General features: G+C 42.8%; 1 protein-coding gene across 3 annotated transcripts in view; it reads right to left on the bottom strand.

Moving 5' to 3' along the window:
- The window catches only part of RYR3 (ryanodine receptor 3), a gene marked incomplete at its 5' end in the record, with an annotated part of 535717 nt that overhangs the window by 162827 nt on the left and 357119 nt on the right, over window positions 1–15771 (bottom strand). For all 3 annotated transcript variants that reach the window (XM_079768748.1, XM_079768746.1, XM_079768747.1), the window contains 6 exons: window positions 4744–4881; window positions 5655–5757; window positions 10048–10248; window positions 12289–13084; window positions 14632–14858; window positions 15193–15279. In XM_079768748.1, the coding sequence (XP_079624874.1) occupies window positions 4744–4881; window positions 5655–5757; window positions 10048–10248; window positions 12289–13084; window positions 14632–14858; window positions 15193–15279 (1552 nt within the window). The remainder of the gene's footprint in view (window positions 1–4743; window positions 4882–5654; window positions 5758–10047; window positions 10249–12288; window positions 13085–14631; window positions 14859–15192; window positions 15280–15771) is intronic.

Below are 15771 nucleotides of genomic sequence, written 5' to 3' on the forward strand. Positions count from 1 at the left end.
CTTCTCATAAAAGCAAAATTGTACTACCTACCCTGAAAACCATGAGTACAGAGCTTTGGCTTGGCTGATTTTTTTGATGTTAAAACTTTGACCTTCTGAGTACATATAACCATGAGTCAAGTAGTGAGTTATCTCACAGATGCAGTAGGCAAGATAAAATGTGATGGTTTTAAAAAGCCATTCTGTATGTAATACTTATGTTGGGGGTGCCTGATATATACACTGAAAAATTCTTTGGCAAGCTGCATAAGGCAATGGAAAGAGGGGGAATCAGAGTCAGAAGACCCGGACCACAGCTCTACTCATCTTGGTTACCCGAAGCTGGTGACATTCAGTCACCTGTACATTTTTCTGAAATCAGGTAATGGTGGAAAGAATAAAAGAATCCCTTAATAATCTGAGTCCTATATTCATTAATCAAACAATGGAAGAGTTAAAAAAAACAAAACAAAACACAAACCCAACAGTCATCCCTTGGTGTCTGCAAGGAATTAGTCCCAGGACCCTCTGTTGATACCAAATTGGATGGATGCCTAATTCCCTTATACAAGATGGTGTAGTATCTACACTAATCTACACTAATAAAAGAGAAATATGCAAACTAACCATCACTCCACTACACCCACAAGCCACGCCCACCAGCCAATCAGGAGCGAGTATGCAAATTAACCCAACAAAGATGGCAGCCGGCCACAGAGCTGGAGCATGCAGGAGGCTTGGGTTGCTCCAGCGATGGAGGAAGCCAAGCTTCCCACCTGCCCTGGCTGGCCCTGGCCTCCGCTCAAGGCTACAAAGTTTCAATTATAGAAGATAAATAAATCCTAGATACTTGCTTCCAGCTGGCACTGGCCTCTGCTCAAGGAGGCGCTGGGAAAAAAAAGAAAAAAAAGAAAAAGAAAAAAAGGAGGGGCTGGGACCTTGGGTCCCCTGGGGGTGATTAGGCCAGGATGGGATGGCAGGGGACATTGGGGTAAGCAGACCAGCAGGGGCGCCAGTTGAGGGTGAGCAGGCCATCAGTGGGGGTCAGTTGGAGGTGATCAGGATAGCGGGATGGGGGAAGTTTGGAGTGAGCAGGCCAACAGGGGTGGCAGTTGGGGGTGATCAGGCTGGCGGGGGGGGGGCAGTTGGGGGCAAGCAGGCCAGCAGGCAGAGTGATTAGGGGCAATCAGGCAGGCAGGCAGGCAGGTGAGTGGCTGGAGCCAACAGTCCCGGATTGTGAGAGGGATGTCTGACTGCCGGTTTAGGCCCGATCCCTGTAAACCAGCAGTAGGACATCCTTCGAGGGGTCCCAGATTAGAGAGGGTGCAGGCCAGGCTGAGGAACACCCCCCCTCCCCTGTGCACGAATTTCGTGCACCCGGCCACTAGTTTGTATATAACCAGCGCACATCCTCCCATATACTTTAAATTACCTCTAGATTACTTATAATATCTAATACAATGGAAGTGCTATGTGAATAGTTGTTATACTGTATTATTTAGGGAATAATGAAAAGAAAAAAGTCTGTAAATGTTCAGTACAGACACAACCATCTCAGGCCAAACTACATATTAGGTGTACCAGTTAATAATGCGGATTTTTTTCAATAGGTGGAGTTACACATATGCTGATATATAAGATGATTTGATATGTATGTTATTTTGTTGTATTGACAGCAAGCTTCAAAACTTCATAAGTCAAATTTTCTGAAGGTGTTAACATCATAGATATTTTTATACTTAAAAATGTCGAATTTCGTGCCAAAAAAAGAGCATTTGCGGGAAGTTTTAATTCATTACTTTATTTTGAAGAAAAGTGCTGCTGAATACTTCGGGAAGCTTAGGGTGAACATGCTCCATCTCAAGACACTTGTGAACACTGGTTTAAACACTTTAAAAGTGATGATTTCGATGTGAAAGACAAAGAAAGTCCTGGTCAACTGAAAAAGTTTGAAGACCAACAATTACAAGCATTATTGGATGAAGATGCGTGTCAAACTCAAAAACAACTTGCAGAAAGATTAAACGTAGCTCAGCAAACAATTTCCAATCATTTACAAGCAATGGGAAATATTTTAAAGGAAGGAAAATGGGTGCCATATCAACTGAATGAAAGACAAATAGAAAACCAAGAAGTCATCAGTAAAATGTTGCTTCAACGACACAAAAGAAAGTCTTCTTTGCATTGAATTGTGACTGGCGATGAAAAGTGGATTTATTTTGAGAATCCCAAATGCACAGAATCATGGGTTGATCCAGTTCCACCATCAACATTGACTGCAAAGCTAAATTGCTTCGGAAAGAAGACAATGCTCTGCATTTGGTGGGATCAGGAAGGTGTGGTGTATTATGAGCTTCTTAAACGAGGTGAAACCATTAATACTGATCGCTACCGAAAACAAATAATCAATTTGAACCATGCTTTGATCATGAAACGACCAGAATGTTCCAGAAGACACAGCCAAGTAATTTTGCTTCATGATGATGCACCATCACACACTTCAAACCCAGTTAAAGACACATTAAAAGATCTTGCCTGGGAAGTATTAACCTACCCACTGTATTCACCAGACCTTGCTCCTTCAGATTACCACTTGTTCTGATCAATGGTACATGCACTTTCTGAGCAGCACTTCAAAACATACAAAGAAGTGGAAAATTGGCTCTCTGAATGGTTTGCCTCAAAACAAGAAAAGTTTTATTGGGACGGAATCCACAATTACCTGAAAGATGGGGAAATGTGTAGCTAGTGATGGAAATTACTTTGAATAAAGCACTTTTGATGTTTTTCTTGAAATGATCGTGTTTTCTTTGATTACAAAATCTGCTATTATTAACCGGTGCACCTAGTAGTACACGTAAGCAACAACGTAATTACGCAGAACCCAAAGATACAGAGGGCTGACTATGTGAAGTATTGTCAATTACGATAGCATGTTATTCTCATCTATACTTCTCGTATTTTATGAAATGCAAGGCTAAGAGAAATCAGATAAGCAATAACATGGACAATGTTGCCAATATTTTAAAGGATTTTGACCCCTTTATTTTAACTGGCTACATGTTAAAAAATATTTTCTCCATTCCATCAAGTTAAAAACAATTTTGGGGGTGTGGCAGTTAAACCATTCCTAAGATGTTCTCTTAATATGTCAGCTCTGAGTGAGAGGCCTAGGTTATCTGGAACATGCGGCAGGGAATCCATATGCTGACAAGCAGACATGCTTCACCACCTTTTATTTCTATTTCTGGGACTCCAGGATGGAAGACTTATGACACAAAGCTTGTGCCTTTCATAACCCTGCTTGTGGAAGGGAAGAAATATGTGCTGAAGACATGGTCTCAGACTGGGGTGGCCTCTCGGGTTTGCATGTTCCACCCGAGGCCCAAGGTCTGAGGTCCAGTGCTAGGTTACAAGCCTTGGAGCCTGGGCACCATTCTTAGAGTCAGGGAGACTCCACAGAGCCAGGTGATTTCATCACGGACTCTGTTTCCCTAACATGAAATGGCCCCCTTGGAGGGAACCTAGTCGTGACATATTTATTCTATTAGGAAGAAACATCCACTTTCAAAATAGACTCTCAGCAGGTAATACGGGTCAGCTCAATCTATTTTTAGTTCTGCTTTGGCAGAAACCACAAAGGGAGTCTAATTTCACATTCTTTTGTGCTTTTAGAAATCCTGCTGGCATATCCTCACCAAATACCCACCCTACCCGGTCCATGGTGACAGATGGGTCTGATCAAGGGTTGCCAGGACAACTGTTGCCAAGTACCCCATACACTTTTCCAGAGGCTTCAACACTTCTGCTGATAAATGGTGAGGATTCTTTCCTTTCAGAGATGGTCTGACAAAGATGGAAGGTCAATATAAAGGGCAATAAGATATATGAACCCCTAAGTTAGTGTTTTCAGACAAACCCATCATATCTTGACAGGCTATTGCTCTAGTCTATGATTTGAAAGCCTATTCTGAGATGAATAAGAATAGGGAACAAGATAAAAGGCAACTATATTAAACCTGGGAAAGTCCTTCTTCTTTAGACAAATGATATATTTGGAGAATCTGATACTAAAGACAGATTGATTATATATAATACGCAGACAACGCTCCTTTTGAAATGTTAATGGTTTGTAGACAATAAACTGCCCTGTAGAACAAATTAGGATCTTGTCTCAACATGGTCACATGGTAGAAGTCACCTATACTGTAAGGACTAAAGAAATGAATTTGGACAAGGTTTGGCATTGTTGTAAGAATAGAAGGTCAAAGTCCTTTAGGATATTACATTATGAAAATTGTAGCCAAAAAGCACACACACAAACACCTCCCTAAAACCCCACATCCTATTTCCTTCACTCCCCTTTTATTATTACTTTGTTTCCTCACTGGGAAATTTTCAATGCTCAGGAACCACAAGCAGAAGTGACAGAAACAACAATGGTTAGAAGAGGAAGATGGTGGAAACAGAGAACACAGCACAGAAACATGTGTCTAGGCATTTTTTAACTAGAGATACAACAAGAGCAGACCCACCACGCAATGGACCCCCTAGGTTTCAAAAGACTCTGAAAGTAAATTGCTTCAATGAGAAGAAAAGCATAGCTCAATATATACAACAATAACTACCACCTATTATAGCAGATACTTTCTTTGAAGCTAGACAGCCCATCTCTATCATGGATGTTTGTTAGAAAGCTAATGCCCTTAATGAGGTCTCAGAGGAGCCCTGTGCTGGCAGTACTGTGATTGAAAGGTCACTTACTAGGGCATCTCTCTTCTTCCACTGCCGGCTGGTGCTTTTCTGGCTTGGGAGGGCCTTTGATTTTCTGCAACAAGGCACGAAGTTTGCCAGTCCAAGAGCTGTCCTCCTCCTCCTCTTCCTCTCCCTCCAGGGGAACCCCTAGCAAGTCACAGCACACAGTGAAAATCTTGAACAGGATATGAAACCACGAAATGATTGAGAGAACATAAGAACTCTGCTTCTCATCCTTAAGTATTTGCCTATAGGATGTCTTTTCACAAGTTTTTTTTTTTTTAAAAAGATGATTTCTTGTGTATAAGAACATCAAGTAATTTCAACCCCCCAACTTAACTCTTCTAACCTATATTTCCAAAGCACTCTAAAGTCTCTAGAAAGAGTTAACATGGAGTTATTTCAATGAAAAGATCATCTGTTATCCAATATATTATTCAATCCACTGATATATAAGCAGCACAAATGCTAAGAGCCACTTAAAATCAATAGATAAGTATCAAAGGGAGGAATTGCTGGCTTAGAATCCTTTAGGCAAATTACAATAGTATATCATTGCCAAAGTACAAAGCAAAGGGGATCAGAAGCAGAGTCCCAAACCCAACTCTCTAACTCAAAGTTGAGTTGGGTGAGGTTTACGTAGGACAAATTATTTTATTTCCTTCTTCAGAGACACAGTCCGTTCTCATATCTCAGCACAGTCTCTTGCAGGTAGAAGACATTTCAGACACGAATTATGGCAGGATTATTTCCTATATCTTCTCTGACCCAAGTAGTTTGGATAGAAGCATTTCTTAAATAATTAGAATTGTAATTTTTAAATGGAAAAATAACTTCCCACCTTCCCTCCCCCTACTGGCTTCTAACGAAGGAGCCAGGAACGGACTTGTCTCTGACCAAGCTGCACGCTGGAAGCTCACCACAGTGAGTGAGAAGGTCCTCGTGGAAGTCATACAGCTCCTCCCGGATCTCGTCTGGGCAGGGGCAGTTCTCTCCCAGTTGAAAGTTAAGAAGCATGTTGATCTTTGAGGGACAAAGAAGAATGGCTAGTTTGTTCTCAGTGGTGGTCCAAAGAACTCAGATCCTGCCTTAGACAGATACCCAACATTCATCGCAAATTTTATTTAACTCATTTTTTTTTTTTTTAGTAAAAACGGTCAACATTTAAAACCCGAAACACTAATTTGAAAGAATGTATGTACCCCTATGCTCACTGCAGTGTTATTTATAATAGCCAAAGTTTGCAAGCAGTGTCTATCAGTAAGTAGATGACTGGGGAAAAAAAACAAAAACAAAACTGTGGTATATTTACACCATGGAATACTACTCTGCCGTAAAAAGGAAGAAAATTTTACCCTTTGCAACAGCATGGATGGACCTGGAGACTATTATGCAAAGTGAAATAAGCCAGTCAGAGAAAGACAAGTACCATATGATTTCACTCATGTGAAATTTAATGAACAAACTAAACTACTAAGCAAAAGAGAGACAGACTTATAGATAGAAACAGATAGACAGCTCTGGTGGGGGAAGCAGGTTGGGGGTGTGTGTATAGGGATGAAGCAAAAATGAAAAAAAAAGAGAACTCATGGACATGGACAATAGTCTGGTGATTGCAGGACGGGGGAAGGGGAGCATAGAAGGGATAAATGGTGATGAAAAAAATTAAATAAAAAGTTAGATAAAATATAAATAAAAGTAGCTTATTTTTTTTCTGATTATAAAAGTTTATTAATTGCACAAAATTTGGAAAATACCTAAAGAAGAAAATGTACTGATAAAACCAAAGAAAACCACTGTTAATATTTTAGTTAATATCTTCCAATCTTTATGTATGTGGGCTGAGATTATATATGTGGGATCTAGATACACTTTTGAAACTCATTTTTTTCTATTTAACAATTTACCTTGAGCATTTTCTTATTTCCTTAACCTAATTTTTTAAAAAATATTTTTTTATTGATTTCACAGAGGAAGGGAGAGGGAGAGGGAGATAGAAACATCAATGATGAGAGAGAATCATTGATCGACTGCCTCCTGCATGCCCCACACTGGGGATTGAGTCTGCAACCCAGCATGAGCCCTGACTGGGAATCGAACTATGACCTTCTGGTTCATAGGTCAATGCCCAACCACTGAGCAACACCGGCCAGGCCTTAACCTATTTTTTAATAGATGCATTGCATTTTCATTATATGGATAAATAGCAATTTATGTAAAATTTATGTAAAATTAATGACCTGGTATGATATATTTAAGTTATTTTCATTTCTTATCCTTATAAATAAAGTTGGTTTTAATTTCCTTTTACATAATTTTTGTTCACATCTCTGACCATTTTTTAAAGATAAACTCCTAAAAGCAAAAGTTTGAGATCAAAAGGTTTGCACATTTTCATGGCTTTTGATATGAATTGCCAAATTGCCCTCCAGGAAGCTCATAGCAGTTTGTATTATTATCAAATTTATACAAGAGTGTGTATTTCTTTGCCATCTCCATTACAATAATGAGAGTTAACACATTTTCAAATATTTTCCAATTTAATGGGTGAAAAATGTCATATCCCTGTTGCTTTAATTTGCATTTAATTGGTGAGGCTGAACTTTGTTTTTCCACAATAAGGACCATTTTTATTTCACATTTTAGAAATATCCCAACTATGTTCTCCTTCCATTTTCTGTTGGGCAATTATCATTTTAAACATTAATTAACATGTACTTTGCACATCTCTGGACTATTAACTCTTATAACAAATTTTCCAAATATATTTTCCAGTTTTTAGTGAGCTTTTAATGTTGCTTATGTGGCTTTCCTGACGTGCAGGCTTTATGTTTTGCAGTCAGTCTATCATCTTCTTCATTTATAGTTCTGTCTCGGGGAGTGTTATCCGTTTCTGTGCCATGGACCACTATTACAGCCTAGTGTAACCCATGGGTTATTTTGCAGATCAATATTTTAAATACATGAAATAAAATGTAGAGGATTACAAAGAGAAACAATTATGTTGAAATCTAGTTATCAAGAGAATAGAAAACAAATCTGTGATATAATAACATATGTGCTTGTTTATTAGCTCATTAGACAGAAGGATCTGGTGGCAGATCTTATATCCACTGTGATCTGTAAGCATGTAATGAATGTGAGTGGTATTTCACGGTATGAAAACCATTGCAATATGATATGAAAAAAATATGCAATTTATGTTGGTGACAAAGTCAGGTCCTTGCATTGCTGCATACCTTAATAGTTAAAAAAATACTATTAGAGATTAATGAAAAGTTAGTAAAAATAAAGTGTTCATTTATTTTCCACTCAGATTCCTGGATGTCTGAATTCACCCCACAGACCCATGACTCCAGGCTAGTGAACATCTGGAGGGACTGGAGCAGTAACCAGAGGAAATCTTGTCCATTCTGCTGCCTCAGGCAGGGTACCCCAAACAACAGGCAAAAGGGTTTTCTCCTTCTGTTTAGGTTTCTAGGTTAAAAAAGTTTACAATCTCGCCCTAACCGGTTTGGCTCAGTGGATAGAGCATCGGCCTGTGGGCTGAAGGGTCCCAGGTTCGATTCCGATCAAGGGCATGTACATTGGTTGCGGGCACATCCCCAGTAGGAGGTGTGCAGGAGGCAGCTGATCGATATTTCTCTCTCATCGATGTTTCTAACTCTCTGTCCCTCTCCCTTCCTCTCTGTAAAAAACCAATAAAATATATTTTAAAAAAAAGTTTACAATCTCTCTAATTAAACCAGGAACCTTATTTATTATTGGTTGGAAGAGCCTTAGTCAAAGTTTCCACTGCAAACAATTTTTTGGAAGTAGGTAGCAGAATCGTCTATAATAAAATAATATTTATAAATAGGTTGAAAAAGTAATTTCTGTGGTTGTTCTGTAACATTAAATTATGGTAATTATAGCAATAACATATATTGATAGGTTGCTTCTTAAATGAAAATAGGACCTGAAGATCTCTTTTCAGAATTAGAAAGTTAATTTCTGTATTGACAGATCTTTCCCCCAGTGGAACACCTAAGAAGCAGGGACCCACCAGCCTGCAGGGCATTCAACCAAAAGTGGGGTGAGCTGAATTCTCTGCTGGCGGTCGTACCCGTCAATGAAGCCCTTTTGAAAGGGAAAGGTTTGCTGACTATATTTGGCTAATTTGCCACCATCATTTGACTAATCTTAGTTTTACTTACTCTTGTATTTAGTTCCATCCCCCAAGCATGGTTTTTTCATTTCTCTGATTACTTTCTGGACATAGGACTGAAAATCTCTATCTTCAAAGGTTACAGAAGGATGAGGTAATCATATCACTGTTTTAAAATTCTAATTCTTATGCATTCTATTCCCCAAGTGATTCTGCATTGCTCTCCCGTAAAACTGATCTCAATCTTCCACATCCTTTGCTGATATTAAATTCTTATTTAGAGAGCTTCATGGGTAGATTCCTTCTAGAAATGAATACTCTGGGAGTCGTGGCAGACGGGACAGCTGAGTTTGACAGCAGTTACTGTCCCTTCTTTTCTTGTCATTTCTAGACCAGCAGCATTAACATTACCTGGGAACTTGCTAAAAATGCAAATTCTTGGGCCTCACACTAGACCCACTGAACTAGAAACCCTAGAGATCGGACCAGCAAATTGTATTTTATTAAGTTCTCTGGTGATTCTGATGTCTGTTCAAGAATCACTGGGCTAACACATCAGGAAAGAATTTATTGAGTTACAGGCTTCTGAATTGAGTCTGAAGTGACTGGTCAGTGGATTGTTTAGAAGGCTAAAGGAGAAAGTGATGGCTGGCCCAGGGGAGGCAGAAGAGAAGGTAAGGAGGCAGAAGGGGGCAAGAAAAGGTGGGAGCCCACCCTTCCAGGAGCCAGGATCCTGAGCTGCACCCAGGAGGACAGTGCACCTACTCCCATAAGTTGGGAAACGCTGACCATATTCTGTTGATCCCTGATAGAGAGCAGTGATTTCTGGAAAGATTGGACTGAAATTTTTAAAGTGGTGGATCCTTGCTGGGGTGCAAGTTGCATACTGACAGTGAGCCGACTTTGACTTAGTGAGAGAGACATAGATGCAAGGGAAGGGAGAGAGCGCTGCCCTACGTGCAGGTTGGGAAGGGTTATTTCCCACCCAAAAGATAATTGGCAGATACTCTTCAGTTGTCAGACAAGGGCTGTCTCCTGGTGCACTGGGCCTTTTCATTTCCCACAGCTTTGCTCTGCCAGGCACAGAAAGCATTCAAGTGCTTTGCGCCCGTAGGGTTCACATTCTTCCTCAGGAATGGGATGGAGGCTCAGAAAGGGGTTTTCACCTGCTCCTGTGGGGGTGAGCGGAACTCCTTGGTCTTCCTGGCAGTCAGGGCTGCAGACATGTTCAGGGCCTGCATGAGCTCGTTGTAGCGGAACTTCTGATTCGCCTGGAGCTTGGAGACATAAATGTCACCAAATGCCACAATGGCCTCCACGCGGTGCTGCAGCTCACAGTCACAGAGGTAGCTGAGGAGCTCACACATCTGCAATAAAAGTGCATACATACGTGAATAATGCTTTATGGAGGAAGCACCTAGCATCCCCATGTTGTAGATGGTAACACTGAGACTTAGGTGATTTCAGTAACTTCTCCAGGGTCACACAGTAGGAACAAGTTGGCCAGAATCCAGAGACCAGTTCTTCACCATTAAGGTCAGGACAACAACAGAAATAAGCTCACTAAAGACAGAGTAAATCTCTCCGCAGAGAGAGAGATAAAAAACATTTCTAAGTGTGTTTTCCTCAGCTTAGTATAGAACCTGCCACTGAATTGCACTGCGAGCCTGGCTCCTGCCTGACATCCTCTGGCTCTCTCACTGGTTTTTGTTAACAAGCACTGCATTTCTGTGATTAGTTTCTTAGGATTGTTGTTACTAATCTTGTCACTATTAGAATTTACACCATAAGAGAAACAATAGCCATCCTTCCTGAGCACTAACTGTTCGCAGGACACTGTGCCAGGCACTTGCTATCCTTTGTCTCCTCTAATCCCTATGTTCCTGATGTTTTTAGTAAAGCAGTTCTATTAACCTATCCCCACTTAATCCTTCATGGGATTATCAGACACTTTCCATTTGTCTGGGTGGCGAGGGCTCTCGCCTACCTGTACACAGTCTCTGGCCTATCTGCAAACCTCCGTTCCTGCCAGGCGAACTAGGACCCAAAGCTTATGCCAGTCACACATGTGATGCAACTACAACATTTAATTAAAAACTGTCGGAACCAATGAAATAGGAAAACTAAGTTGAATGACTAAGGGATGTCTGTAAAAGTTAAGTCCCCTCCCCCCCAAAAAAATGCTAAAAATTGGGTGTTAGACAACTACAAAAAATGGGGCAAATCATAAAAATCTAGAAGCATTCTGCACTCAGCTTTCCAATTATCTCTAAATCTGCATGCAGTCTACTCGAACTGGCAGCTGTAGATGGTGCATGACAGGTGTCATCCATGCACAAAAGAGGGCTCTACGTGCCAGCCAGAGACTCACATTAAAGGAAAGGTCTCAGCCCTATATGAGACTAGCACAGTTATACATTTTAATACAACATTCAAGGTTTATATGTAAAATTTGTTGTGCTTCTCCTCCATATTTAATATCTTGATTAACTGACCCCCTACCAATCACATCACATTGGATAAAAGAGTTCCAATGACGGATTACTTGATGGTAATACATTTTATGATAAAACACATTTCATACTGTATTTTATAAAAATACATTTTAATTCTATATTTTACTATATTACCATCCACATTTTGCAAATAAGAAAGCTAAGACTCTGATGGGCCACTGACTTGGCAAGTTTATATAGGTGGTTAAAGGATGGAGGGTGGAGCAGGAGCTGAAATTCAGAAATGCCTGAGCCAGGCTCACTCATGAGGCAGGCTGTTCTACTCTCCTCATTTTCATTTATCTTTCCTCAGTCCCTAGAAGACAAATGTTATTGTCATCAGTTCTTTACTGACGCTAGCTTACATCTGGTAAGACTATGTTTTAGGAAATGTTGAGGTTTCCTAGGTGATGCCAAGGGGACATTGCTACATTAGCCTCCTCTCTTCCTTGGCTTGTATGGCAGTTTCTAGTACATGTGAGTGCAACAGGTCCACATTAGTTTGGTGATCAGAGCATGGACACAAATGAGAGCTGGTGATGAGTGTGGTCCCCCTAAGTGTCAATTCCTTGGGTTTACTCCACAGCCAAAGGCTCCTTCCTCTCTAGACAGGATCTCACAAATACACCCGTTAGCCCCAAAGGGCAAGAGATAAGACTAGGGCAAATCCATCACTAGTGCCAGAAAAACAGTTCTGAGGCAAGTGCCTTATTGATGAGGGTTGGTGTTTTCACTTTGGCTTGGGGAGACATATTCCATGTCAGAAATGAGCATGACTGGTGGGCACTTTGAGCATCTCTGTTACCCTCCAGGTTCAGGCCAGTATCCACAGTCCCAGCCTCACCATCACTAGGCTCCACTGTCTCGCTCCCCAGCTCTTTCCAAGGGCAGGATCTTTGATGCCTGAGTTACCTGCAGCTTGACGGACTCCGGTAATCGGGTCTGTAACAAGCCTTTGACTGGAGCCTCCTTGCTGGCCTTTTCCCCAGCCTCCACTGCCTTCTCCTCCACCTGAGTCACTTCCTCCTTCTCCGCTCCCTCCTCTGTCTCCCCACTGTGCTCCCCAAACACAGACGGGTCAACCAGGAGGAGTATCTGCCGAACATCATCATCGTCAAACACCCCCATGACCAGCAGGGTTCCAATGAGCTTCAGCACAGGCACAAACTGGAACTCCACAGAACCCCCAACGGGGTCTCGGATGTGCGCCCCACTGCCCTGCACGGCCTCTGTCAGCATGCTCAGCGCCTTTGTCTTCAGAATGTCCAAGGGAATCTCGGGGCTCTGCTTCTGGTGCTCCTCACTGGTCATGACAACGCAAGGGGTGGAGAACTTGAAGCCTGGCTTCAGGCACGTTCTCAGGCCTACCCCAGGCAGCCCGTGCCTCTTTGACTTGTCTGGGTACAGGCGGATTTTCCTGGTAGTGCTGGTAATGGGGATGATGTACTCATTCTTCATCATCAGCTTTCTCTCCTTCGCATTGGCCAGATGGATGCTAATGAGCAGGTCATAGAAACCGGACCGAAGGAGGCCAGGGAGGTACTTGTTATCGATGGCGTAGAAGAGCTGGGAGAGGTCCACGTGGCTGCACAGGGCATAGGCTACGCGGCTATTTCCCAGGGCACACACGGCACTGTAGAGTCTCAGCGTGTGGTAATGGAACTGCATCAGGTCCTCCTGCTCACAGAGCTCCAGGATGTCCACACACCTGAGAATGAGACAATCAACCACTCCACTGCACGGTGTGGTGTGGTGTGGGGTGTGTGTGTGTGTGTGTGTGTGTGTGTGTGTGTGTGTGTGCGCGCGCGCGCGCCAGAATTTAGCAGAATTCTTGCTCTCTGAATCCCCAGGGATTTCACCCAACCCAATGAAGGCAGAGGGCATAGAAGGATGAAGGCATCTCTGCTACACTTTCTCTTCCTGATTATCATTCCTCTCCCAGTTCTGGTCCACATCCCGTTCCTGATAATTCACCATATCTAACTACGAGAGTTTCCAAAGTCTATAGGACTTAATAAGACTAGCTTACCAAATATTAATCTTCCTTTATTAGGGAAACCCCCCAAATCTGAACACTGAGAAACATTCAGGTATAAGACAAAGGTGACTTGGTCCTGTTAGTTGTAGGCTCAAGGGGATCGTCTGTTTTCTGATGGAAGAGGCCTCAGAAGATGTAGCTGAAGCCCTCCATCAAACTACCATCTACCTCATCGTTATAATCTCCAATCTGCCATCATCCTGGGGCTTTCCTTCCCCTGAAAACAAACACACCGCACTCTTGTCCACAGAGAAAAACATTTTCCAACTTGAGATGAGCTGGCATAATCAATTCACTTTCTCCCTCCTGATTTTAGAGGTGTGTTTGTCTGTCATGTTCCCTCATTTATGGGAGGTCTAGGGTGTGGGCTTGGATCTTTGCTTAGATTTTCCACTTTGTTTTGCTCCTCACCATGGATCTGAGGACCCTTGGCATTGGCTCCCATGGGTGGTCTGCTGGCCTTTTCTGCTCCTTCCCTACATTAGCCTGTCTGGCTGCTGCCCATGACCCAACAGAATGCCCAACTGGGATCTGGGCAAGTGTCAAACAACTCCACCCTCTATTTATTTTTATAGTCCAAGAGATCAAGGGGTCATAATATCCACAAAATAGAACTTATTTATTCTTACTATGCATAGAACTATACTATATTTTTACCTACACAATCTCATTTTTTTTTCTCACAGCCATCCTTTGGGCAGACATTGATCTCACTGTGTCCATGAGGAGACAAGGCCTGGAGTGCATGAGTAACTTACCCAAGGCCACACAACCAGAAAGTGATAGAGCTGAGATTGAACCCAAGCTATCATCCAAGAGTGCCCCTTAACGAGGGGAGGCCAGCAGCCTGATTCTTCATCTCTGAGCAAGTTAGGCATACCTCCTTCTCCTTCTGGCCACCAATAAACATATATTTTAGAGTCACACTAAGATTTTTAATTAAGTGCATGGACACGTCCCTGAGTACAGGCACTCAGAGCTGCAGTGAAGGCCCTGCAGTAGGCATATCATAGCGAATACTCTGCTGTTTCTGAGTGAATAACAAAAGCTGAGAAAGGAAAGGAGAGAAACTGAGGCTTTGGGGAAACCAATAGTCATCTTGGGGCTGACTGAGCAGGGCCCTTGGCCGATGAGGATGCTCCTCCTCCCCTCTGGGCTTGCTAGGCTCTGCCTCCCCACCCCCTGGGCCAGCCCCTCCATATGGGCACCCCCACTACCTGTTCTCCTCAGGGATGTGGAGCGCCATCATCTGCAGGGGCTCCAGGCACTGCACCACCCAGCCATGGCGCTCGCTCACCCGCTCTGTCTCCACCTTCAGGAAGCTGCTGGGCATGCGGCTCCAGAGCACGGGCTGGATGGTCTGCACGTCCAGCCGAGGGGGACACTGCGGGGCTGGGTTCTTCTCCTCGCTCTTAAATATGGCTGCTGACAGGGGCAATGCGGTCTGGGCCAGGCAGGAAGGCATGCGGGGGAGGGAAGAACACATGTGCAATACAGAGATTCTCAGCTGCTGGCCCATGTTAACCAACAGGGTTAGTATAAATTAAAGAGAAACAAATATATCCAGGGACCCCTAAGCCCTTTCCCAGCATTAAGTAAGACTTTGCCTAACAGGTTATATAAGCATTAATTCTTTCAGCATCCAATAGAAGTGAGAGAAGGAGAACGTGAGAAGGGCACATGAGAAGCGAGAAGTGACAGAGTCCCTCTTGTTCTGAGGCCTAATGGTCAACGTGCTTTCCCCTTCATAACCATTCCATGAGGGGACAGATACATACCTTCAGCTTCCCAAGTTCAAACTGAAACAAAGAAGTGCTTGTGGGCTGCAGGAAGACTGCTGGGAACACTTTGGTATTGGGCTCCACCTGAAAACCAGAACAAATGGAGAGGTTTGTCCAGAATGATAAAATCACCGATGGCGAAGAAACTGGGTGTTTTAATCAGCGCCCCACTCTAACTTTGGCTGGAAGACGAGAGAGAAGTCATGGACTGGTAGGTCTACACTGCTCAGAAATTCTTTGAGACCTGGTACCTGCTGGTAATGATCGTCTCTGCTTCCCACCTTAAATACTCTCTCACTCCCTCAACTTGGGTTGAACAATCCCAAGTCCTTTCATTTTCTTTCTCAGGTGAATGAAGCCAACAGCTTTCTCCACTGCTCAGGAGGATCGTCAGAGTGGGGAGCTGCTAATTTGCCACCAAAGGTAATGCCCGCTCTTGGTCACTGAACAATGCGATGTTCTGGCTTTTCACACCGCACAGAGACACTGGCCCAGAGGAGGGGGTTCTTGGGGAAGGTACTGTAATTTCTGAAGGCAAATGGACATTGGTCAGACAAGCCCGGGAGGGCTAGCAGG

Source organism: Cnephaeus nilssonii (assembly GCF_951640355.1).
Source record: "Cnephaeus nilssonii genome assembly, chromosome: 4".
Lineage (NCBI taxonomy): Eukaryota > Metazoa > Chordata > Mammalia > Chiroptera > Vespertilionidae > Cnephaeus > Cnephaeus nilssonii.